This window comes from Sorghum bicolor, chromosome 6, assembly GCF_000003195.3.
Source record: "Sorghum bicolor cultivar BTx623 chromosome 6, Sorghum_bicolor_NCBIv3, whole genome shotgun sequence".
In the NCBI taxonomy this organism is placed as follows: Eukaryota; Viridiplantae; Streptophyta; class Magnoliopsida; order Poales; family Poaceae; genus Sorghum; species Sorghum bicolor.
The window spans coordinates 50450413-50476645 of record NC_012875.2 but is presented as its reverse complement, the minus strand read 5'-3'; the positions used below and the strand labels follow the sequence as shown (position 1 = coordinate 50476645).

Here is a 26233-nt window from a genome sequence, read left to right as displayed (position 1 = left end):
CTAAGCACAAATCACATCAAGTGATTAGCCTATGTGATTTTGATGGCTAGAGGGGAAGGCGGAGGGGGTTGTTGAATAACTCATTAAGGCCTTGTTTAGTTCCCTGAAAATTTTGCAAAATTTTTCACATTCCCCATCACATCGAATTTTTAGACACATGCATGGAGTATTAAATATAAACGAAAATAAAAACTAATTGCACAGTTTGGTCGGAATTGACGAGACGAATCTTTTGAGCCTAGTTAGTCCATAATTGGATAATATTTGTCAAATACAAACGAAAGTGCTACAGTATCGATTTTCCAAAATTTTTCGGAACTAAACAAGGCCTAAGAATATCTACGAAAGTACTAGAGCAAAGTGGTTAGAATAAAGTATGATTTAAATAGCAATAATTTTACCTAGCTCTAATTCACCTAATATAAATATCATAGGTGTAAGCCTCTTAATGACATTTAGATCATTTTACACAAACGAAAAATAGACCATCATTGCTTTCAGCTCATATTTAGTCAACAAATAAGCTATAATTAGCCTTAAGGGTGTTTAACAGTAGCACATTTATAAATTATAACTATAGCAATTAGTGTTCAATTATAGAATAATTAGACTTAAAAATCGTCTCACAAATTGTTTTCTAACTGTGTTTTTAGTTCGTAAATAGTCTATATTTAATATATATGCATATATCTAAATATTCGATAGGTGTTAAATAAAACACCCTGAACCAAACAGGGCTTTAAGGATATATAAAGTCATTTTACATTCAGGACAGAGAATCTATAGGAAAAAATCAAGATTGCCAAATGCTCAGATTCTTTCAACCGCAGATTCTGACTTATCAGAAAATCTTATTAGATTAAAATTGATTATCGGAGAAGCCTATCCAAATAGGGCCAAAGAAGGAACCTGGACTTGCTTTTGCAGTTTTGCTCGGCAAAGGGAGGCTACTTCAGCGAGACAAGGGTTTCTTCTTCCAGTCCCAAGCGTGCCCGGAGACACCACTCCCTTCCCTTCCACACCACCTGACCAGCAAGGTAGCAACCGTTCTGACACGGCGGGGCGGAGCGGCCGAGCGGGGCAGGATCTAGATGGCGGCGGCGACGGAGGAATTGCAGCTCGTGGGATCCATCCCGGCGCCGGAAGGCGCGGGGGAGGTCGACGGCGCGGTGGCGGAGAAAGGGCGACCGCGAGGCGGCGACGACGACGAGATCCTGCGATTCATGGACTCGGTGGACGGCTACCTCCTCCTCATGGACTCCCTATCCTCCGCTCTTCGTCAGGTATGCGACCTACCAGTGTTGGTATCTATTCCATGCTATGGTCTCTCCATCCATCATTCAGCGGAACACATGCAGTGAAGTAATTTGCACAATGTTACATACCTTTTGAGCAGACCCGTGTTTCTGACCCAGTTCCTGTTGTAACATAACCTGAGTGAGGAGAATGGATTCGGGGTTTGGGACAGATGCACCATCATAAATCTTGTACATGGATCTTGCCCAATCCTTGGGTAGAACATGTCTCTGTCATTGATGTTTTGTTAAGAACTTTATAGCTGCACCTGTGGGAACTCGAGGAGATAGGATTCAGAGTTAGGGAGAGACGCTCTATCAAAGCATTTTGTGAATTTATAGTGTTCTATCCTTCTTTTCCCACAGTTACCTCACACTGTATGCTATGTTGCACTACCCACTGCATTTTCTAGTCTGTACTTAATTGCAGTGCCCTGGAACTAATCTGATCCAGACTCTTGCATAATTTTCAAAAGTCTGTCCCTTCTCTGCTATGTTCAGATTTTAGTGACCATGTGATGCCCCAACATATTGTTGGCTTTTTATTTCTACATTGAGATGCAGTGAAAGTCATATTTTCCTGTTTCCACACTTTATCATACAAGTAAACATGAATACAGGGCTGGCTTGATCTGGCAAGTGCTCGCCATTCTATGGGCCCATCACGTGTTTCGAGTACACTGTTTGATCACAAGGAGCAGTCTGCTGCCACTAAGCTTCAAGTTGTTGATCATGATGGCCTGAAACCATCAGGTAAATTACTTCTCTACTATTTGAGTTAACGGATGCTATCTATCTATCAGCATTGCAGAACTACTTCTAGATTTTAGAAATGCCTTTGTTTTCTCTTGAATCTGGTTCCTCGGTTCAAGGTTTGTTTTATTGAAGCATACTTTTGAGTAAAACTAGAAAGGCAATTCCATACACAAATCACGAGCTATTTGCAGCAATTGTTCAGTTCATAATTATAAATATTATCCGATCATATTTCAGAGCCAAAACCACACTTTGCTCTATCAAAGTGGTCTTTGCAAGAAGAATGTCCCTCCAACTATGATGTCAGTGAAAGAGCTTTTACTGAGCCAAAGATGAGGCATCGAGGATCAGTTACTACCCCAGGTATTAAAATGTGGCCTTTTTTCTACTCCCTGTTAAGTAACAGATGGGCTGATCTGATCTCTTTGCTTGATTTGAAGAAAATGGAAACCATGAAAGTGCAAACACCACAGCATCGTCTACTGGTGCTGATGCTAGCAATCATGTAAGTTTGGTAAAAAGTTTCTTTCTTCAAAGGCATTGGAATGTCAGATAGTGAAATACTGCTTAGAGGTAGCAAAAATATATCACTAGCTATATGCAATGCCAAAAACATAGGTTTTATGTGCTTGAGTTACCAGTGTGGCTGAAATTTGCCCCTTGATATGCTTGATCCAAGATATGCCAATGGTTAACATAAATGCCAATAATATATTGAAGCATACTAAACCAATTTCAGTTAGGCTTCTATCCACAGTTGGGGGTATCAAACAGCTGTATTTTGGTGCAGTGAATATGGAAGCTACTATACTTCTAGGATGTCCAGATTTATTGATTCTCCTTTTGGCCATTTTGCACACTAGGTTCAACGAGCGAGATCAAAAGCATTATCAGTCTTTGGAGGATTGGTGTCTCCGAAACTAAGAACCGCCCAACTTTCATTTGAAACAGGTTTTGATTCTTCATGAAAAAAGTTAATCCAGTTTAAACTACCTTTTATCTAACTGTGCATGTATTTGTTGCAGCACTTGACTTGATTGTGGAGCTAGCAAATTCAAGGTCAAATATGTTAGCTAGTTTCTCCCAGTTAAAAGAGTGAAGCTTGACATTCTGTTTTGAGGTTTTGTACCCTGGGCATCATCTATTCAGCACTCATGGGATCGCAGCAACTGTAAACTAAGTTTTGAGATCCAGTATATTTAAGAACAGCTAAATAGCATATAATGCTTGCTATGCTGATTGCTGATGTGAAGGTGGAGCTCACATACCTGTGAATGCGAGAACACATGCTGGAATCAGTCAGAAATTGCTTGAGGCAACCAGAAATCAACCAACCATCAAAATGATTCCTTTCAACACCCGATGCAAGTCATGTATGGATATGGTTTAGAGTATGCGTTTGGCACCCTGGTGGGCTCTGCTTGTCTATACTGTTGGATTGAATTATTCAGACGGACACTAACGGCGGCAGACATCTGGACACTCCAATAAAAAAAATGAAATCTGTACTTGTATAACTTCTATCAAGCAAAATGACGTGTTTATGTTGCTTTATGCAGTTTGTTCTTCTCCGCTGAACAATTGCCAATTACATGGTACAGTTCCATAATTTTCATTTGCAGAGCACACATAGATTCCATTTGTTGTGCTCAAAGTTGTATCTGCTATAATTTTCATTTGCAGAGCACACATGGACTCCAATAAAGCGAACCGTTTTTTTTCCTTTTCATAACCAGTAGTGGGTAATTTTCTCAACCAAAGGGATCCCAAAATAATCAAAGCAGCGTTTGAAGAGTGCTATCGACAGGGAAGTTCCACAGCAAAATAAGATGCAAGTTCCTCCTCTGAAAACATATTTTCGGAGGTAATTTATAATTCCTCAAAAATAGGTTTGTAATACAGATAGCATGTAGCATAATGGTTAACGAATTTGTATCTACATTGAGGATGCGATCGGACCCAGTTTTAATAGGTTGGCAATTAGCTATATTTGATTTTGTGTATCAGAGAATTTTAACCAAATGGAGTTGAGGGAAAATAAACATTTTTATTTGATTGTAGCTGTTTTGAAAGCAGATTTTAATAGAGTAAGTTGAACTTGGTGTTTGCCATGCTAGGCCTGTTCCAATAGTATAATGGAGTACTATGCTAACACCAAGTTCAAGCCTTTGCATCCTACGGATGAACCAACCTATATTTAACTATCATTAGTCTCATTATATATTTAGGTCTTTGTTTCGTTCTTGATTTCTCTGAATCATGTACCCCAGGTTTCTACTCTGTAAAGATTTATGTTGATGTGCAGGACAGGAGGGAGTGGTGACTGCAGGACGAATCCCAGAAGCCGGTGGCATTGATATGTTTGTTTACAACAGGCCCAACTAAACCACTGCCTTCTGGAATTCTTCCCGTTGATCCTCCCGCTGTAGGCTATAGAAATCTCCAGAATTGCAACTATATAGTAGGCAATAGGGCAATAGTTGATTCTGGCCTCAGCGCACGCACGCGTATAACAGCCGGTTGGCAGACAACAACCAACATAGACAAATACAAACAGCCCTGTTGCTTCGGCCTCCATAATTCCGTATCAGGTATCACTGTGCACGACACTTGGCAGCCCAGGCTGACTGACACCCTTCACAAATAGCTGTGTATCACTGTGCAATTTTACTAGGATCACGCTGTCAATTGGCGGTATTCATCATTGGCACCATCTACCACTTGATACCTTGATTTCACATTCTGCAATATTTAACTGTTATTTAGTTGCTGACCTTGAGGAGCTTGATCTGAGAAAAGTAGAAATAGTTGTGAAGAAACCTCAAGAAGGGTGACATAGTAGAAGTCTTCCATGTGCTGCATAAGAGCCGAACCATCCCTGATTGAGCGGAGTAGATTTATTTCTGTTTGCAGTAGTTTTTCCACAAGTTGCTTCTCGCCTTTCATCTGCAGGAAGTTATAAGTCCAATTAGTTAGAATAACATCCTAGTAAGTAGTAACGAACAGAGGCGTACTCACAAATTCAGTAACAAGAACATCAGGTGTGTACTCCCCAATCACGTCACCTTGGTCTTCATCATCTAGAATGTTGTTATTTACCTGTATCACATACAAATGCAATTTTATGTTTTTTTGGTGACAACTGGGGGGATCTGGTACACTAAAACACGGATACCTAGTTAACAACATTATTAGGGCACATTTTGATCGAGAAATGATTAAAAAAAACTACTTTACCGGTGAATCTTTTGCATCTCCAAATTTAAGATAAACTGGTGCTTCCACATGGCAATAGCCCATAAGACGTGGTACTGTTGGAATGATATCTCGATGGTTGACAATTCTCCAGCTGTCCTTTACTTTCTGGAAAGTCCAAAAAAGATATAAAATTTTTTTTAGTTCATAGATCCTTGCAGTAAAATTACGATAGAAGGTATGGGGGATTACAACTTAACTCAGAATGTTATTATTACACTGGTTCTAATAGATAGGCTTCACCTATGATAAAACCAGCACAAAAAGTTATTCCTGTATGTATGACTACATGTGACTCTTGAATTTGATCTGAGAATTGGCCTTCCGCAAGTTCATCCCAGCTCTCTCTACAATATTCATCTTTTGAATGCATGGTACCAAAAAAACTATTTCATTAATGTATTCCATGGAGAATTGTAACTTGCCTATATCAAGTCACCAAGTAGGGATCTCCTCTCTGATAACTGATAAGATGCTATTTATGTGAGCATGGGTGTACAAATAGCTTAGCTAGGAGCGTAACACCACTATACTACAGAAGAATGACAAAATGTCTGCTATCTGGTTTTTCCAAATGCGAAAGAAAGGTTGGATTATTCCTGCTTCCATTCTTTCCTTTTATTTAATTTTTTTTTATTTGAAAGAAAGTGGCAAGACCGCTGCCTTTAAATTAAGATATGAAAGAGAGTGCATGCAAAATACAAGCCTGAGCCCTGCTATACAAAGGGTTGGCAGCATTTGTATGTCTTTTGAAATAATACTTCTATGCAGCTGCCCAGACACTTATTTGAAATAAAACCTAATAGGTACTAGATATACATATTTCATATGAACCTCCCCACCATTCCTTAGCTAACATATCAAGGACAGAAAGCAGATTGAACAAAAAGATTAAGTAGTTCAATATTCACATTCATTTCCACACTCCAAATTAAAATGATTGATATTTATTAAATGACCCTTCTGCCATGCCAGAAATTATTATGAAGAACATAATTGTTTCATTAGGTACAAAATAACATAATAATTCTCACTTGTAATTTATCAAGTGTGTCATTTCTAAATCAATCCATCCAAGTAGAAAATTAGCGTCTACAGAGTTAGTAAATAGTCTTCAAATTACCGCATTGTATACTTCAGCGAATCTTCTATTTCCCACTCTAGGAGAGCCAAAATTGTACATTGTCACAAATATGACACCATTCCTATAAAAGATGACATGACAAATATGAAAATAAAAAATATAGGAAATCATATACTAACATAGTTGAAAACCATTATAGAAATCGTCAACAGCTGCCAACTGCGGAAGTGTTAAAGATACATAAACTACTGGTGAGCTATTTTGACAGTTCTATAACAGCATAACAGAATGATATACAAATAGGAAGTTCAACACTAAAATCTTCTTTAAAATTTATGAAGTTCCAGTGCACCAGTACTTTTTGTTAGAATTAGCTTGCGCCTTCCCTATTGGGCTGGCTGTTGGCCTCCTCAGGCTCATGTACTCTGCTATATATATGTGTGTATCCCCCTGTAATCATCTCAATTAATCTAATACAGTTGGCCAGTTCGGCCTTTATGGTGTGAGTGTCACCGTGCTGAACGCGCTGGCGAGGGACTGCGGATCCCAGGGGCTCCAAACAGGGGGCTGCTGCATACCGCAGCCTCGCAGGGGCTCTCCAGTACTTGACCTTCACCAGGCCAGACATTGCATATGTCGTCCAACAAATCTGCCTCCACATGCACGATCCTCGAGAAACTCATCTCACTGCTGCCAAAAGGATCCTCCGCTACCTCAAGGGCACCTTGGACTATGGCCTGGTCATTCCGAGGTCATCTCCGTCACAGCTCACTGTCTACACCGACGCTGACTGGGCTGGCTGTCCAGACACCCGCCGTTCTACCTCGGGCTATGCAGTCTTCCTCGGCAGCAGCCTCGTCTCCTGGTCATCCAAGCGGCAGCCCACCGTCTCCCGCTCCAGTGCGGAGGCTGAATATCGTGCAGTTGCAAATGGCGTTGCTGAAGCTACCTGGCTACATCAACTCCTCCAGAAACTTCATCACCCCATGTCATCAGCCTGCCTCGTCTATTGCGACAATGTCAGCGCCGTCTACCTCTCCACCAACCCCGTACAACACCAGCGTACCAAACACGTGGAGATCGATCTCCACTTCGTACGGGAACGCGTTGCCATTGGGGCTGTTTGGGTCCTCCATGTCCCCACCACATCCCAATTTGCTGACGTCTTCACCAAGGGTCTTCCTTCATCCGTCTTCACTGATTTTCGCTCCAGTCTGAACGTCCGGCCAGCTACCGTTCTGACTGCGCGGGGGGGGGGGGGGGGGGGGGGGGGTGTTAGAATTAGCTTGCGCCTTCCCTATTGGGCTGGCTGTTGGCCTCCTCAGGCTCATGTACTCTGCTATATATATGTGTGTATCCCCCTGTAATCATCTCAATTAATCTAATACAGTTGGCCAGTTCGGCCTTCACTTTTATTAGAATAACAGGTATCCTGACAAGTTTTTCTTCATTACTAAGACAAACACTCTGTAGTGCAGGGGCATAGCAGTTAATAAGTTGTCTCTTGTGTTCTTTCCAGGCAGGTTTGGGCGGTCATTTTCCAGAGGCTGGGTCTAATTGCTCGAGCACCTCGACCTTCTGTCTCTCGGTTCTCTAGTTGGTGGTGCAATGTCATGAAGGGCCTACATAAAGATTTGAGAAAAGGACTCAACACGTTGATCATTCTGGTAGCCTGTGAACTTTGATCATTCTGGTAGCCTCTCCCACTTTCAGGCAGTGCTGCACAAAGTAGGAGAGGAGTGTGTTCTTTGGTGCTCTGTCAGAGCCTCGGCTCTCAGCGAACTCCTATCTAGGCTGTTCACCCCAGGCCTTCTGTCTTGAGGAGATGCTTTGGTCGAGGTCGTTTCTTGTTTCAGTCTTGTAATAGATGCTAATGTAATGTAAGGGGTTGTGTTTTGGAGAGGCCTTTTGATCTCTCCTTGTACTATATTTCTTCTTAATGAAATGACATGTAGTTCTCTTGTATTGTTCGAAAAAAAAGAGCAATTAATAAGGAGCCATCCAAGTTAATCTGATCTTGTTTGGGACTTTGGGTTTCCTACGTGTTAAATGTTTGACTTTTACATGTTTCCACAAACTCGGAATCAAATGATGTCATATGGTAACTGAAATGAGAAGATCGCAGATTTAGATCAAGTGAAGGTTCAAACTTACTTGGCCATTTGACTTGATGAGAGTTCAAGAGCAAGAAGGGTTGCTAGTGCTCCACCTAAACTGTGTCCAGTCACATAAACATGCCAACTAGGTATGGTTCCTGCATCTTCTTCATCCCTGCAGTGGAATAATTAGATGCTTTGTGAATAAAGTTTGAGATAGTTACTTGGTGAAGCTATATATACAATAAACACATAAAAATCAAGATTTAAATCCAAATATTGTTCTTTTCAGCAATAGTTTTCTGAGATATATTGTCAAAATTCCATGTGAACAGCAATGACAACATGCTATGGAACATTGAAAGTTTCCTGCTTCATATTGAACTTATTTAGAAAGAAAGTCACCTATTTCACTGCAAAATACTTACAGGAATCCAACGGCATATTTGATGAGTGTCATGATCCTGTTCCTAACAGAGTCATATGCACCTAAGAATCCACTGTGAACCTAAAACATGGTGTGACAACATGTCAGGTAGCAGAATATGAGAACAGACACATAAAAGAGTGTAGACAACTAACTTGAACTTCTTGTTTGAAGTCACCACCCAGCCTCTCAGGGTTTAGTCTGTAATCAGGTTCAAGACATGGTGTGAGAAAGGAACATAAAATAACAAAAAAGAAAATTACGACTACAATAGCTACAATTTCTTTCTTCAATCTTACCCAGCAGGTACAAGCATTAAGTCAGTTCGCAAATCCTTCCACCTTGACTAGGTTGACATGTAGAAACCAATGCAAAGCGAAGTGAATAAGGTTGCATATGTGCCAAATTATAAAGTGAATTTGCCATTAATAATAGAACATAAGATTTTCATGTTAATGCATACTTGTTCAGTTCCTCGAAAGGCAACAACCAACCTTCTTCGAGAAGAATCACGCCATATGGCAACCTACATGTTATTGTTAATATAATCTATCAAAACAAAGGAGACAGGAAACTCATTGATATCGGCATATCGCAACAAAACTCACTTGTGTGTCTGTTGAAACATTGTCAAGAAAACATATTTTTTCAAAGTCCGATTTGATGAAACTGTTACGTCCCAGTGAAGTGGCAAGCATAGCCCATGCCTCCATGGCAGTCTCTGCACTTGCAAACAGGCTCCGCATATCCTCTGCTTTCTGTGCATCAATGGACAGTATGGTAGATGCCACAGTATCATCCTTTTGAACAGAATCTGCAGCAGAAGCACCTTGCTGCTCTCTAATCATATCATCTTTGCCATTTGTTTCAGTTGTCGTTACTGACTGATCATGTGGTGAGAGGTTTTTAGAAAGTATCATCAGAGCTCCGAGTATATTTTCTGTTTGAGATAATACATCCCGAGATACTTTATTTATGTCTGGAAAGGAAGATTGCACCTCCTCTTTGGTTGTCAATGTTCCATTTTCATTCTCAACACCAACTGTGTTTTCAGGAGTTGTTTCACTGCCATCACTTGTTGAAGTATCTGCCATTGCAAGTCCAGATTCTAAATATTCCTGTTCAGCAATTTCACGTGATTTCAGACCAAGTGAACTTAATAGGTCAAATCCGTCCAATTGCTTGACCTCTGGAAGAGAAAACCCAAAGTTCTGTAGTACATTTTGGTTGAGTACATTGTTCAGAGCTCTCCAAAAGTATTCATCCGATTCCTTCATATCGGATGATGCATCTCCTTCACTGTTAACAGTTGCAGCAGGAGATCGAGCTTCACTATGAGAATGAGAATCTGCTGAAATGTCTTCAGAATCAATATTCTGCTGTTGAAGCTCATTTGAATTGGTTGGGCCATCTGAGGATTCTTCATCATTTTTAGAAACCTCAGCTCCACTTTCCAATGATGATGGCTTTGGAAGGTAGGTGTAAGTGAAAGAATTTAGTTGCCCAAATGCAGACTTCACAAACTGACTTGCATTTATACTTTCAGATCCAAGAACCATTCTAAGAGCAGATCCCAGGCTGCTCTTCACAAGAAAGTCAGACACAAAAGGTATTCTCCACCATTGTTTTTCACGCTCGATATCCTCGTAACTCTTGTATTTGACCTGGCATAGTTCACTAATTAGAATGGAACAATTACAAGCCTTGGACATAATGGAACAACTAAAATATCACTATCGGAGAATCATGCAGCTAGAGTATTCATATACCTCTATACTTGTTTGTGCAACGAGAAAAAATGCAGTGCACAGTAAATACAGCCTATGCTTTACCAATGTGGCTTTAATACTAGATATTCTTACATGTGAGTCAAATTACCACTGTACTCATGGCTAGTTAAAAGGCCGCTCTGCTAGTTCATGTCCAAAAGGCTTACTAATATGAAAAATATTCTACTGCTATTGCTTCTATAAGAATCTACAGAAGGATTTTGCTGATTTCACTCACCTGAAAGGCAAGGATCTGTTAGAGGATGCACCTTCGCATTCAATGGTCAGGAAAACAAAATGTTAAGGATCGTACCTCTATCTCAATAGTTCCACCACCACCAAGGCCTTCTAATTCAACAGAAACACCATGATTGTTACCTGCAAACAGCAATGGCGTTATAAGCTTTTGCCAAGAGCAAGATACAAATGCATCCATATTAGATTCGAGGGGAAGATATTGCTTGATTGCTCTGTAATCAACTTTTCACGTGAATATTAAATGAAAAATGAAGCATGACACAAGAAAAAGACCAATGGACATATGTTTTCCAAGAGGGCAGCAAAAGTTTTGCTGCAAGTTTTATTAGGAGAAAAAATAAAAACAATTGCAGGCCCAGTTTTTTTTTAGTGGAAACCAGGCGCAAAACACACACGACTAAGTACAAAACCATTGTACATGCATTTTCAGTTTGGCCAAAAAGCCATAACTGACGCAGATTTACCAGTTTAAATAATAGCCTCAGTTGTTTTTTCATATATATTGATCTTTTCATACAACTATCACTTAGTGATGAACTAATAAAAATGGTTTAGCTTATTACTGGTTGCAGATATCAATAGATAGTATTAGCTGTTAGCGTAATAAATGTGAAGGTTACTTGAAGCAAAACTTGGTAGAGCATCTTCGGATATAATGTTGAGTGGGATGAATAAACTTGGGAGAGCAATTTCAACAGCATAGTGCTTTATATCAGTGAGATTACATGCAGCTTAGAGACATGTGATTATGGAGTTTCAGTGTTTTACAATAAGAAAACAACAGTGGTTGTCTAGTATAAAACAACAAGCCCAATGCAAGTGGTGAGTGTGAGTTGCATCCTTGATATTCTCAAACTGGTGGAATTGGCAAGTTAAATTGGGACTGAATCAAGCTTATCACAGGCCAATAGTTTATTTATTTATTTATTTATTTATTTATTTATTTATTTATTAAAAAAACTCAGATGGTGAGGGAAGACTGTCACATGGTACTGCTCTAAGAAGAAGCTCTATGTTTTTACTAAGAAGAAGTTCTTAGTCAAACTGACCAAGAAAACACCTGAACCACGGCTTCACCGTATAAGGTCGCACCATAACCTGGGCTGACCATAACCTTCTAGGCTGGTGATCACTGCAACTACCCCTTGATAGGATGGAACAAACCAATTATAGAAACTACAGGCCAGTGTCCTACCATTATTTTTTGGGTTGGCAACAAGTTTTTTTTCATTTTTTTTAAACTTCTCAATAAGAATATTACATCCCGTTTCAACATGATTTTGACCATGACTCTGTACAGACCAGCACTGAGAATAAGGAAACCAGCACCCATGACACCGACCAGGAACAGGTTCTGAAAACCTGGTTTTAACAAAAGGAATACCATGAGAGATTATTGTGATTTCTTTATTATTATAGAGAATTACCATCACAAAGTGATTCAAGGTATAATCCAGCATTTCCCATGCGTTTGTGTGGGGTAACAAGATTTGCATCCCAAGCTGCAACCTATTCAGCAACATGGCAGCAGATGCCAAAAGGCACAGAAATCATTCATAGTAGAACCAAGATATAACAAAGTAGATGATTAAAACCAAAATTAAAAGATGCAGACAATCTTATGTTTGATTACTATCACTTACTATTTCTTATCTATTTCAATTATATAAATATAAATATAAATACAAATATAAATAATCTTGACCACATACTCTGCCATCCTGAAAGTTACAGACATGCATTTATGTTTGTTAAAATCATAAATATTGCCGATTCAGTTTAGATTCAGTTTAAGCTTCACTGGAGTTGATCCACCCAACATCTAGAACAATTTTATAACACCTGGAGCGAGTCCAATATCACTACATGCCCTGGGTACTTATAGCATGCAGCAGTTTCTTTGCCAAGACAGAGGAAGATTAATTGGCCTTCCCTTAAACGAAAAAAAGAAAGTGTTTAACAAGACAGACAATGTAGAACAACCAACCAGAACTTTCCTTAAACGAAAAGAAGGGGCTAGAATAGAGGACCATGAAATTATAACTTATTCATACCTGAAGAAGATTTTCTCGAGATTTTTTAATGTTAAATGTGAAATCCTCATTCCATGTTGGATCCTTTGTCCTACAGTGAACAATTAATAAAATCAATGCAAAGGGCCAGAAAAAATTCAAGCTTTTTCAAGAAAATATTTCTAGTTTTCTCAAGAAAATTATCCGCTAGTTGACACAGTATCGCGAATGAAATAAAGCGCTCAGTTTATACTGCATAAATTATTTTAATTCATATAGAAAGGAACTTCTTATTTATAGCAATCCCAGCCCCAGCATACATAAAAAGGAATAAGTAACTCACGCCCATTTAATTTGGCTTTTTGCAGTTTGGCCATTCAGTTGTAGAATTACATAAGGATCACTTGTACCCTGAAACAAAATAATTAGTTAAGGGAATCACTAAAGAGTGGGGAAATAGGACTTCGCTTAATAATTGCAGACGTAAAAACTTTTTACTGGTCAACTAGAGAATGAAGCTCAATACAGATTCAGCAGCATAACCAGTAATGCAGCATCGTACCCATGGATCCATTGCAGGAAGGTTTATGCCTTTCTTCAGCCTGACGACTAGCTGTCCATCGTATACTTCACGAAGAAACACACTGCAATAGTTGTGGCATCGATGCATCATTGACAACATTTACAGTAACGGCTTAGCAATTAGCACCATAGGCACAATAAATGGTCCAAGCTCTCTTAAGGAAGGGTAGGCCTAGGACTTACTCGGACAGGAACACTGTCTGACAGTCAGCCGCATCAGTTTCGCGCCAGCCCACATCTGCCTGTCAAATACGATGACCAATCGTGCCACGTAAGCTAATCCATGGCGGTTGCCTCCACCACCAGCTTGGACTAGTCCAGTTCAAGGAGGATGGGGACGAGTAGGTCGTGACGGGAGGAGCAAGGTGCTCACCGGCGGACTGGTGTAGGCTTCAAACGCGAACCCGGCGAGCACGACGGCGAGGTTGATGTCGAACGGCGGCCGCCGCGGCCCGTCCTCCTCCGCCACCAATCCCTCCCCAGAGCTCTCGGAATCTGGCTGCACGGCTGACGGCTGGCTCCCCTCGCAGCTTATGCGGCACCTTGCCCGCAGCCCCGCCCACCGCCTCCGTCTCCCCCTCCTCGCGGCCCAGCACCGCCACACCACCGCAGCCCTGCAGCCCGGCAGCGAGTGCGCGGGGAGAACCGAGGTCGTTGCGCGCGCCGGCGCGACGCGGCATGCGACTGCGGGAGCACTGGTCGAGGCCATGAGGACTCGGCGATTGCCGTCGACCGTCGTGTTCACTTCGCCGTCGCTTCCGGTCGTGGAAAAGGAAGAAGCCAGTCAGTCTGTTCGAGACTTCGAGTGGTGGGGGGTAGAGAGAAGGCGCGCCACGAGCCCACGAAACATGATTGCGCTAGCCTGCTCGAGGGCTCGGTGTCTGCCTCGGGGGGCCCACTGTGCTGTCAACTGGGCCCAGTTAGCACTGGGCGATCGTGTCATTTCGCTAGTTGTCTGTGCTAATCAGAATGGTAGTGCTCATGGTCACGGCAATTGTCCGTGTTAGTCAGCAGTATAGGATCGCAATTTCTGACAACCTCGATTTTTCGCTCGTCCTATATATGTTAAAAATTCCTGAGAATTTAACATCTCCGGGCCAAAATGCATCGAATACGTCAGATGTCCAGAACGATGTGTTCTTCGCAACAGGCACCACCAAAATCTCGTCAACTGCAGCAGCTATACAATTCTAGACCGAGACAAGAAACGCGAGCCATGCCTGCCGCGGCAATCTGCTGCGGACGGTGGTCGCCGGGCCGCCGGCTAGCCGGCTACATCAAGTAACCTTCGACGCTGCCGTCGTCCGAAGGGCGACCGTGCTCGCTCATGCTCCCCCTCAGCCTGTAGAAGCTGTGCTTCCCTTTGGTGCGCAGCGGGCCCGACCAGTCGTACATCGCCAGGGACTCGATCTTGTCCAGCACCGCGCTCGACGCCGACCGTGGCCTCCGCTCGTCGGCGCCGGCAGGGTCCGAGCCGTAGCCCAGGGGGAGCGCGGGGCCCGGGGTGGCCGGCGGGTCGTCGTCGTTCCACGTGCTCCTGCTGACGTCGTTCCACGGGGACTCCTCCGTCGCGCCGCCCCCGAAGGAGCCGCTGCAGGTCTCGTCGCCGCCCCCGCCGCTGTGGATCAGCTTCAGCGCCTGCACGACCTCGCCCATGAACGGCCGGTGCGACGCCTCGACGTGCACGCACATGGACGCGATGGCTGCCGCCTTGGCCAGCTTCTCGAAGTCGTAACCAGCCGGGAGCGACGGGTCCACCAGCCGCTGCAGTCCTTCCCGGGTGGTGAGGAGCGGGCGCGCCCAGGTGACCAGGTTCTCGGACCCCGGTGGCTGGGTCATGTCCACGGGTTTTCGGCCTGACAGCAGCTCGAGGAGCACCACACCGTAGCTGTAGACGTCGCTCTTGACAAGCAGATGCCCTGTCATCGCATACTCTGGGGCAACGTACCTGCAGAGCATTGGGGAAAATAAATCAAATGATCCATAATATATAGGACTACATTAATTGTTTAAATTGTTCAAACAATCTGTATCATGAGTAATTGCGCTCGCCATCATCAAAAGTGCAGACAAGAAATGTATGATGTCACTTGTTGATTAACACTAGTTGAGGTCTTACCCGAAAGTCCCCATGACCTGAGTAGAAATATGATCCATCCCGTCTGACGCTTCCTTTGCCAGCCCAAAATCAGCAACCTTGGGGGTGAAATCGTTTTCCAATAGAACATTGCTAGCCTTGAAATCCCGGTGAATGACATGAGGGTTGGCGTCCTCATGCAGATAGGCTAGTCCCCTTGCTGCGCCGAGGGCTATTTTCATTCTAGTGTCAAAATCAATCGGGCCATATATTTTATCTGAACCTGAAATATCAAAACAGAAGTGCAGGAATAAGTGATTATTACATGCCTACAAAAAACAGTTATGTTCAAGTTTCTTAAATTGTGTAAGTACTGTTAAGATGCTATGAAAATTAGCGTGCTCAAATACCATGTAGATGAGATTCAACACTTCCGTTTGGAACAAGCTCAAATACCAAGCACCTCGTGCTCCGTTCAATGCATATACCAATCAGCTTGACAAGATTGCGGTGATGTAACCGACTTAGCATCTCAACCTCTGCAATGAACTCGCGATCTCTGTTGTGATGTTTCCTTGTGAGCAATTTGACAGCAACCTCAACACCATCTTCAATTACACCACGATAAACACGTCCATAACCCCCTTCGCCTATTATTTTGCTGAAGCTGAAGTTTTCTGTAGCCTTCTCAAGCTCAGTTATTGTAAATGTCTTTACGGTGGATGGGCAGGTTCCTATTGTTGAAGCAAATGATGCTGCCGAGCTGCTTGTACCAGAGAACGATGACCTCATAGCTGAAACAGAAAAATAAATGCTATTACAAAAATTAAGGGGAGATTATATTCCATTAGGGTGTTTTTATGCTTCTTTATGCATTGTTGTTCATGAATTAAAGCAAGATCATAAGTAGTGCCCTTAGTGTTCAAGTCAGTGCTCTGTGTTTACTGGTCTTTTGATGTGTAAATACTAAATAGTAACAAGATCATTGTATATCACGACATACTTCAATACATGACAAACCAAAGTATTGATAGTGCCTCCATTGGACCAGATAGAGGAACAGAAATGAAGCAACAAGAACCATCAAGGACCAGGGTGAGTTCCTGGAAGCGGAGGCAGGAACACAGGAGTGTGCATCACCTGACTCATATTCTAATTCAGGGTACATGAGTAGAAAGTACCCCTGTCTAACAAGGTCAAGGGATACCATATAATTGCATCTCAATCAATCCAAATGCAAATGACTATAGTGCAATATACCAGAAGTATAGTATAATGTGCCAATTGTCATGAAAATTACCTCCTTTTCTAGTGATGGAAGAACTTGAAATAGGGCCCATAGCATGAGAATGTTTAAGTCCATTGAATCTCCATACGATGCCAATGGCCAAGCACGTCAAAATAAAAACCACAGCTGACAGAGCAATTATGGCAACCATTTTAGAGTTAATCTTGTGATGGCTTCTATTGTGTATATTTGCACCAAAAGGGTCCTCGTTACTGCTTACTGGACCCAAGGATCCAGGAATAGGTACTAAAGAAGGAAGGCCTGCGATATGTGTATGGTTAGATAAAGAAAAGAACAAGGATTAGATAAACAAAACAACAAAAACCACTACAGAAGGCTAGTGAAGTGAATACATCAACATCTATTCACCTGGATAATGAACATATGTAGCAACATAGTCACCAAAAACGGATGAGTTTATTGGAACCTTCTTTTGCAAAAATCTGTTGCTAATCAGTAAGGCTGAAGTCCTATCAAATTTCTGGCCTAATGGCACCAAATCGATGGTTACTGTTGTCTTTTCAGGATCTTGAAGACTACTCCCAGCACCCATTATCCGAACTTGACTCTGTTTCAGGAATGTACCTGCTGCAACCTCAATTTCTAACTCATCGATTCTGGGAAATAATTGATAAGGTGCCACGCCAAGATCAAGCTGAATTTGCATAGGATATACACAACCACAGGGTGAACCAATTGGAGTCGACGTAAGTGGAGCAGAACAAGTTGTTCTGCTGCAATCTGCACAAATTCAGGCATGAAAAGGTCTTATTATTGTTGATTTCTTCGTACTAACAATAAGATTTGTCATTTCTATTGGACAGCTGAGAAAGTAAACAAACCTTGTCTTTCTGGCGAAATCGATGAAGGTGGTGGGGAAGCATGATGCCTTCTTCTGTGATGCCTATGCACTGGGTGAGCAATAATGGGGCCTGAGTATCAAAAGGAACAATTATATCTAAAGTTGGCAGGTACACACTGAAAATATATTTTCGGTCATGGTGAGAAACTGAGAATTATATCTGCTTGGTACACCTATACTATTCATGTGTACAAATCTCAAGGGTTTTTGTGCTTACCTTGAGGTTGGGGAGAAGGGGCCGGGCCAGGGGCTAGGGCAGGAAAGCGATGCTGATGGGTTCTACTCCAGAATCCGAATAAGTATGATGCAAGACTTGTAGTTGTAGAGCTTGATGTTCCGAGTTGCACTGCTTTGGATATTCAAACAAGAAACAATTAACCCAAACAATGCATACAAGCATCACAGCTGCAAAATGAAGAGCGGGCGCTACAATTGACGAAAATGTCTTTAATGCACTGAATGTTGGGTTTCGTTCCCTGCATTTGGAACTGAACAGCCTGTATACAGTCAGGCAACGCAGAGTTTGATGACAATTGACAGCTCTAGCAAGAATTAAAAAGACAGCACAAAATGAGGAGCCCAAAACCCTCACCACGCACTTGAACGAACTGCCAAAGCCTAAACATTTCGAGCTCGATATGAAACAGAAAATGCTACACTCGCATCATAGCTCCTGTCGTATCTACGCACGCTGTTTTAACAACCCAGCAACTCCCTACTCCTACGCACGCGGACAACCATGCCAGGAATCACCACCGGCGGCGCCAAAGCGAAAAAAACCGAAGTGCAGATTTTTCAGAAGGAATTGCAACTTTAACATGCCAAAGCCTGAGGCATGGTTCAGATGCGCTCGGAGGAATCACGAGAGCAACAGCTCCATGGAGGAAAAGGCGAAACCATCTTCTGCCCCACACACGACACGACCAGTGGAACTTGCGACGCACGCCATGCCCGCCGCTCCTCCCCGGCGATCCCACCGCAAGAACGCAATCCGCACCAAAATTCTCCCCGGCATTGCAAGCCGAACCCGAGAAAACGCGAAGCACGGAGAAGGAAACGAGGAAAAATCTCAAGGACGCACCACAGAGCACGAGGAGGAGGAGCAGCAGCAGCGCCGCCGGTCCCCGCGGCGGCATCTCGGGACGTCGCGGCCGCCGGCGTCGCTGGTGGGAGGGCCCGGCTCCACCGCTCAAGGCGCCGCCGCCATGTGGACCCCTGGCGGGGGATCCCAGTCGAGCAAGTCCGCCTCCTTCCTCGCGCTCTGCTTCCGCTGCGCTGCTGCTCTTTCTTTTTTTTCCCTCTCCAGTCTCCAGACTGCAGAGTCCTTTTTGGTTCTTCGCATTGAAGTGAGGCGCTGGTCCCGAAGGAGCATTAATTGGCGGGTGGGAGATACACCGAGACGAACGAGGCGGCCTCTGAAGGTTTTCCTTCAACAAGCGTGTCTTTTTTTTTAATATTTTTGTCTGGGGTGCAGACACCGGCCAGTGGTTTCTTCTATTCTCAAGCTTCCGCCTTCCACGGGGCCTGGTTTACTTCAAAAAATTTCATAAAATAAAAATAGTAGCATTTTGATTTGTATTTAATAAATATTATCTAATAATTAACTAGACTCAAAAATTTATCTCGTAAATTATAAATAAATTGTGTAATTAGTTATTTATTTTATCTATATTTAGTGCTCCATAGATGTGTCGTAAGATTCGATGTGACGAGAGTTGTGAAAAATGTTACAAGGCCCACATATAACTAAAATCTAAAAACTTTTCAAAATTTTCCGTCACATTAAATTTCATGACACATATATAAAACTATAAATATAAATAAAAAATAACTAATTATATAGTTTGTCTCACGAAACTTTTAAGCCTAATACAAAAAATGCGTCTTATGTGAGACCATAATTAGATAATACTTATTAAATATAAACGAAATTGCTATAGTACCCGAAAACTTTTTACTTCCGAAACTAAACAAGGCCTTAATGTATGGAAAAATGCTCCTTATGTGTATGGTCCGATTTTTTTTAACTTACTTGTATGCCCCCAAAATAAAATTATCTTTCTTTTATGGTCTTCCGTCAAGTTTTAGCACTTAACAGTGTTAAGTCAAAGATACAAAGACCATTTTACCCCACTAAAAAGTTACAGAATTTAGTTTCCCTATTTTAGGTTTTGCATAATATTCCAAATCCAAAACAGAGAAACTAAAATTATATCAACTCTAAAATAGATAAACTAAATTCTCTAAAACAAATCAGCAAGGGTAAAATAGTCTTTTTACTCTCGACTTAACATTGTTAGGTGCTAGAACCTGACGAAAGGTCATAGAAGGAAGAGAATTTCGTTTTGGTGTCATACAAGTTCAAAAAAAAAATTGGGCTATACAAGAAATATGTATTTCTTTAGGGCCAAGTAAATGTCTCTTTGGTATACCGTATATGTGCTATTTTTATGTTTTGAAACATTGTTTGTGCTACTTTTGAAATTACTCGTCCCTAGATAGTTGTCATTGTTGGTATATATGTTGTAAGGTTAACTCGATTTTTAGATAAATATTAAAAAATATATTTAATATCTTTCTAATAATACTAATTATGTATCATGTGTGATTTACTAGTACACTCTTAATTAGCAGGGAAATCAAGTTCTTAGGTAATTTTGTTAGGTTTTGAATCCTATTCTCATAAACCATTGTCTTTTTAGTGAAAAAGGTAAAACCCTATCATAAACAGATTACATTCAGTAGAATCCAGCCATACTGGACAACAAATGCCTTCTATATTCCAAGTCTGCCATTTTTTTGGAAACAATATGACATTTCCAAACGTAGTGTTATTTACTATATACCATCTACTTATACAGATATTCTATTTTAGTAGTACTACTACGTTCCAAAAAAAAATGTTATAGGTTTCAACTAAATCAAACTTTTGTAAGTTTAACTAAATTTATGAAAAATAATATCTATAACTATATCTCCAAATAGATTTAGCACAAAAGATATTCATGGTTAATCTAAATAGTTGTTCGATATTACAAATGTCTTAATTTTTTGTGATTTTTAGTTAAATTCAGGGCCTTGTTTAGTTCCAAATTTTTTTGTAAAATATACATTGTAGCACTTTCGTTTGTATTTGACAAATATTGTCCAATCATAAACTAACTAGGCTCAAAAGATTTTTCTTGCAAATTACATTTAAACTGTGCAATTAGTTATTTATTTTATTTATATTTAATGCTCTATGCATGTGCCGTAAGATTTGATATGACGAAAAATCTAAAATATTATGCAATTTTTTTGGAAACTAAACAATGCCCTAGTTGATTTCTTGAAAAGCGGAAATTAGTAGTCTATACTATATAGCTAGCTTAGGTCATGGCGTTGCTTGTGTGGGCCTAGAGCAAACCAACAATTTTCACGGGAGACGAACAATAACTAGGCTAGCGGTGCGGCCCCGTGCGGCCGTGCGGGACTGACCTGGTCTTTCATGCGAGAACCAGCCAACGCGGCGCCAGAGTCTACGACTTGAGAAGAGTGAGCTTAAAGGAAGAGCATAAAGGATTGGGCCCACCTCATCCAGTGCAAGTCCTAAAGAACATAAAGCTCACACAAACTTTTAGTTACACCAAAATGTAAGTGATAAGAGTCCCCGGCGTCGAAAAGAAAGCATAAGATACACGCGTGTTCATGATAGTTGTTTTATTTGTCATATAGAAAGACAACGTAGTAGTAGTATACATTATTACAAAGAGTTTGTGTCTTTGGCTTTGTGATATACTACTTGCACTAAACAAAGAAGATGTTGCTCCCTCTCGTTGGCATATATAGCTGCAGAGAGCCTAATGACCCAACAAGAACACACGGTGGACCAGAGCTATAGTTTTCCAGATGGGCCGCCTGGCACGACACGGCACGGGCATGGCATCGGCACGGCACGCCAAGGCACGGCACTATGCGGCACGGCGGCACGCCGTGCCGTGCCTGTTAGTGCCACCGTGCCTAAGTGGCAGCCCAGGCACCACACTGAGGAGTAGAAATCGTGTCGTGTCGTGCCAGGAGGCACGGTGGCACACCAGTGTCCGTTTCGGCCCAGGCACTAAAACTTTTTTTTATCAGCACAAGTATACAATATTATTACACCAAACATAGCAATTAACATCTTAACAATAGATGGAAAACTGAAAAATACAAATGGCTAGTGTCGGCTCGGTCATCCTCTTCATCTCCAGGGAGGTCGCTCGTCACTGTCACTGGCTCTGGCCATAGCCTCAAACGACCGCCAAAAGCAAAACCAAAAACAACTAGAAGAAGTCAGAGGCCAGAGGTAGAGGAGATCAAAAGAAGAACAAGTCAGGCTCAAAGCTAGGGTTAGGGTTTCTTACCTCGCCGCCGACGGATTAGTAGCAATAGCTCCGAGCAGCAGTGGATCAGCAGATCTGCACAAAATGAAACAAGAATAAGAAAACGCCATGGACAGAGGACGAGAAGAAGAAGAGGTGGGGATCTTATGTGCTTCTTCGGAGCTCTGGCGACTGCGACTACGAGGTCGCTACCGCTGCCTCTACTGGAGTTGCTGTGGGGATGACGGCGAGCCGTCGTCGCCGTCGCCCCTGCCCTTCCCCTTTCGCCATGGCTGATGGACGGAGAGTCGAAGATGGAGAAGCAGAGAGACTCAGAGAGGAGAGACCGAGAGGGCGAGTCACGACAGCCGGGAGCAAATGAGTTAGGGTTCGGATGGGAGAGGGGAGTGAAGCCGGCATCGGCTTATATACACCTCGTCCCCAACTCTGAATCCAACGGCTGAAAATGATCTAGGGTTTGGATCCGACGGCTGCTGGCAAAAGATCGTGCCAGGCACGGGCACGGATGTAGCCGGGCCGTGCTATGCTTGGGCCGTGCTTTCTCGGGCCGTGCCCGTGTCAGCCCATCGGGCTTGGCCCATCTGGAAAACTATAACCAGAGCTGCATGCTTGGAGGTGAGAATCCCCAGTTGATGTACGTACGCGACGACCACCACGCTGTCGTCCGTGCATGCATGTGGTAGATTGCGACAGTAGTATATGCATGCTGGTGGTGGCTAACACATTGATGCATATGGTCTGGTCCAGGGTCCAGAAAGAATTGAAGATCGTATTCGTATATGCCTCTCCGGTCGTCGTGTGGTCGCCGCCGCTCCTGAAATGAATGAAAGAAACCGTAAAAAGAAAAACTCGAACATAATCTATCCTGGTGGGACGTCGTCGATGGCCCGGCCGGTTAGTTAGCTAGCTACCCAATGAAAGTTAACCTTAGAAGTCAGGCTTCCATGCCTGCTGGCTGCTGCTGCTTTCTTTTGCTTGCTTTTTTGGTTCTACACGCCGCCGTTGGTAGAATAAACTAAACGCGAGTGGGGTGGCCGGGGCACGATCGAATGCCGTGCACTGGTGAGTGGTGACTGGTCAGGAGTTACATGATGCTTTGGCTTGCGCTGGTGACAAAACTCGATGGCGCCCTATGGAGGGGAGTCGTCGTCGATCGGGCGGTTGCGACGGGAAAAAGGCTACGCGGTTTGCGCACTAGTGCTCTGCTGTCTGCTCTACCACGTACGCATGCATGTTGCCGATGGGTGCGATCGATCTGAGTTGACGCGTTCACGTGCGATTGTTTAGTCCCGGCCCGTTCGGGACGCAACAGTCCTCGCACCATAGCGTAAATTCCATTGCACTCATCTGTCATCTCACAGGGAGAATCCCCAGTGCACTCCTGGAAAAACGCCTCCAAAGGGCAAAGGCTAACATGATGCGATGAGAGAAACTTGTGAACAAAGACGAACCAACACCTAACTTCTTCATAGTCACGCCCCCCCCCCCCCCCCCCCCCCCTCCCCCAGTCTGCTAGCTTGTTAGGGAGGTCACTCTCTGTTTCTTAGCTCGGGTTTCCTTAAAATTACACGATTGACTGACTGGTCACGGTGGAGATTGTAGGGTGAAAATGATGTTCAAGTAATCCTGGTAGAGATTAATTAATAGGGAGCAGTAGAGTGTGGGTTTTTTAGCTCATTGTGTCATAAATAGAGAAGTTGTTTTTTTTGTTACATTAAACCAAAATTAATTTCTGAATTCTTACTGTTTATTAGTTGAGCACAAGCAATCTCACAGAGAAATTGTTCTAAGAAGCACCGCGCGCCAAATTGCCCCTTAGGATCAGGCGATCAGCCCATTAGAAACCTGAGCTTAACTTTTGTTATACACGTACTGCTCCATGAAAAACTAATACACTCCCAGTCAGTTGATTAGCAGCCACCGGCCGGTTGGGTTCAGTGCATCGGTCTTTTTCGGAAATCATCGCGAAGGTAGATGAAACATGTTGGCATTAATTATACGCAATAACCGACTCCCCAGAGCACTTCAACCGCAACCATGAAGACCTTCACTTTTGATAGCCTGCTTGATTAGGCCGTTGCCGTCGAGATGCATGCATATGATGGTCTTATATAGGCAGCAGCGCAATGTTATATGTGCGAGGCATTTATGCTCCCACCATTGTGCAACTTAGGCCATCCTTAATGAGAGTTTCATGTCACAGTTTCTAACACATCAATATTTTGGAAACAGTGCATAGGAGTTTCATGGGAATAAAACTCTCTCTACTCCCATAAAACTCTTATCATCTCTCTCTTCATTAATATAGCGCCACATCAGCATATTTAATGTGCATGAAACTCTAATGAAACCCCATTGAGACTGGCCTTAGGCCTTATTTAGTTCGTAAAAATTTTTTGTTTTTGGCTACTGTAGCATTTCGTTTTTATTTGACAAACATTGTCGAATCACGGAGTAACTAGGCTCAAAAGATTCATCTCACAAATTACAGGTAAACTGTATAGTTAGTTTTTATTTTCGTCTATATTTAATACTCCATACATGCGACCAAAGATTCAATGTGACGGGGAATCTTGAAAATTTTTGCGAACTAAACAAGGCCTTACCACAACAAATATCAACGTTAAGAAGAGATAACTCTTGTCGGAAGACTAGCTAGAGTGATATGTCTTCTGAGCATTAGGGCACCCGTAACGTGATATCAACTTGGGAGTATATCTATCACTAATATGTCACCGTGCTCTCGCACAGAAGACATAACTCATAAGCATTTCGAGAACAAAGCCATAGCTCGGACGGTAAAGTGCAACAGTGGAGGAGCGGCCAGTCGAGATCACATGAGTTCGAGTTTCGCTATCTCACGTCTCCCACCGAGGTTTTCTGTGGCCATTTATTTTTAGGACGGTGGATACCTCGCACGAATGGACTACAACTCGATGGTAGATATTACAACTTGTATTCAAAGATTGAGTCAATAAAAAAACATAAACATTACCCAAATAGCCAACTATATAGGTCATACCTAAAAATATACTTATTTTAGGATAGTAGCTAGGAGTATAGATAGTAATATTTACCACATATAAGTAATAAAAAGTACTATATTAATTTTGATAAAAAAGTACTATATTAATTTTCACATTTTTATTATTATTAAACACAATTATCGTTGTAGATATTCTAAGTCATTATACAATTATAATAAACTTATTAGTCTACATTTTTCATCTATATCTGTATTTCTCTCCTTTGAAAAGGACTATTGTGTATTTTGAATATACATATTTAGTTGAAATGTAGGTAAACTACAAAGTCCAATTAAATCCAAGATCTAATTATCTATAATAAAGCACCAATAGATAGATAGATAGATAGATAGATAGATAGATAGATAGATAGATAGATAGATAGATAGATAGATAGATAGATAGATAGATAGATAGATAGATAGATATCATTTTTATTAAAAAATAATATTAGTTTCATACTTTCTGGATTAAATTAAATTTGTTATGATTTTTAAGGCTACATCAGATTATTGTTATTGTTATTTTTAGAAAATATATAAAACCAGTTTGGAAACCACTTTGCACCGGTTCATAATATGGTATTTCATCCGGCCGGTTCTGATAATTGCAGCCTTACAAAGGTGTCTAATACCGATTTCATGATTTAGGATTGAAATTGGTCTTTCATTCAAGTAGATGTTGAAAATGGATTTTAACAAATAAACTTAATAATGAGCATTACGGAGCTTATCCTTCCGTTGATTTGGCAAGTCTTTTGACACTTAGGCAAACTTAGAGTCAAGCATTGTGTCACACTACATGTCTACTATGTCCAAGTTTGTCCATATACTGAGGCCTTGTTTAGATTCGAATTTTTTTTGGATTTTGACACTATAACACTTTCGTTTTTATTTGATAAACATTGTCTAATCATGGAGTAACTAGGCTTAAAGATTTGTCTCGCAATTTACAGACAAACTGTATAATTAGTTTTTGTTTTCATCTATATTTAATGCTCCATGCATATGCCGTAAGATTCGATGTGACGGGAAATTTTGATAAGTTTTTGATTTTCGAGGTGAACTAAACAAGGCCTGATATAC

At 41.8% G+C, this 26233-nt stretch overlaps 3 protein-coding genes across 6 annotated transcripts; 1 reads left to right on the top strand and 2 right to left on the bottom strand.

Moving 5' to 3' along the window:
• LOC8075918 (coiled-coil domain-containing protein 115) lies at window positions 910-3721 on the top strand. The gene is made up of 6 exons (XM_002448104.2): window positions 910-1283; window positions 1916-2048; window positions 2289-2414; window positions 2492-2556; window positions 2915-3002; window positions 3077-3721. Exons 1-6 carry the CDS (start codon window positions 1092-1094, stop codon window positions 3148-3150), a joined length of 678 nt encoding a protein of 225 aa, XP_002448149.1. The 5' UTR covers window positions 910-1091; the 3' UTR covers window positions 3151-3721.
• LOC8075917 lies at window positions 4219-14361 on the bottom strand. Of its 3 annotated transcripts, XM_021462688.1 has the most exons (18): window positions 13908-14359; window positions 13718-13776; window positions 13515-13596; window positions 13296-13363; window positions 12995-13064; window positions 12368-12449; window positions 10996-11060; window positions 9522-10577; window positions 9377-9439; window positions 9213-9259; window positions 9069-9114; window positions 8915-8994; window positions 8545-8661; window positions 6430-6511; window positions 5289-5414; window positions 5070-5150; window positions 4872-4997; window positions 4219-4793 (listed from the first exon to the last, which is right to left on the bottom strand). In XM_021462688.1, the coding sequence occupies exons 1-18, from the start codon at window positions 14241-14243 to the stop codon at window positions 4728-4730; spliced, it is 2652 nt and encodes an 883-aa protein (XP_021318363.1). In that variant the 5' UTR covers window positions 14244-14359; the 3' UTR covers window positions 4219-4727. The 3 variants fall into 3 exon arrangements, 2 of the variants coding, with proteins under 2 accessions (XP_021318363.1, XP_021318364.1); XM_021462689.1 differs by lacking the exons at window positions 4219-4793; window positions 4872-4997; window positions 5070-5150 and adding an exon at window positions 5506-5549 and having other exon boundaries at window positions 5290-5414; window positions 13908-14361; XR_002454029.1 differs by lacking the exons at window positions 4219-4793; window positions 4872-4997; window positions 6430-6511 and having other exon boundaries at window positions 5128-5150; window positions 13908-14361.
• LOC8064458 (receptor-like serine/threonine-protein kinase ALE2) lies at window positions 14562-19145 on the bottom strand. 2 transcript variants are annotated; one of them, XM_002446727.2, is made up of 8 exons: window positions 18843-19145; window positions 17979-18110; window positions 17742-17831; window positions 17269-17640; window positions 16912-17160; window positions 16022-16405; window positions 15654-15894; window positions 14562-15482 (listed from the first exon to the last, which is right to left on the bottom strand). In XM_002446727.2, the coding sequence occupies exons 1-8, from the start codon at window positions 18895-18897 to the stop codon at window positions 14807-14809; spliced, it is 2199 nt and encodes a 732-aa protein (XP_002446772.2). In that variant the 5' UTR covers window positions 18898-19145; the 3' UTR covers window positions 14562-14806. The 2 variants fall into 2 exon arrangements, with proteins under 2 accessions (XP_002446772.2, XP_021318365.1); XM_021462690.1 differs by having other exon boundaries at window positions 17979-18107.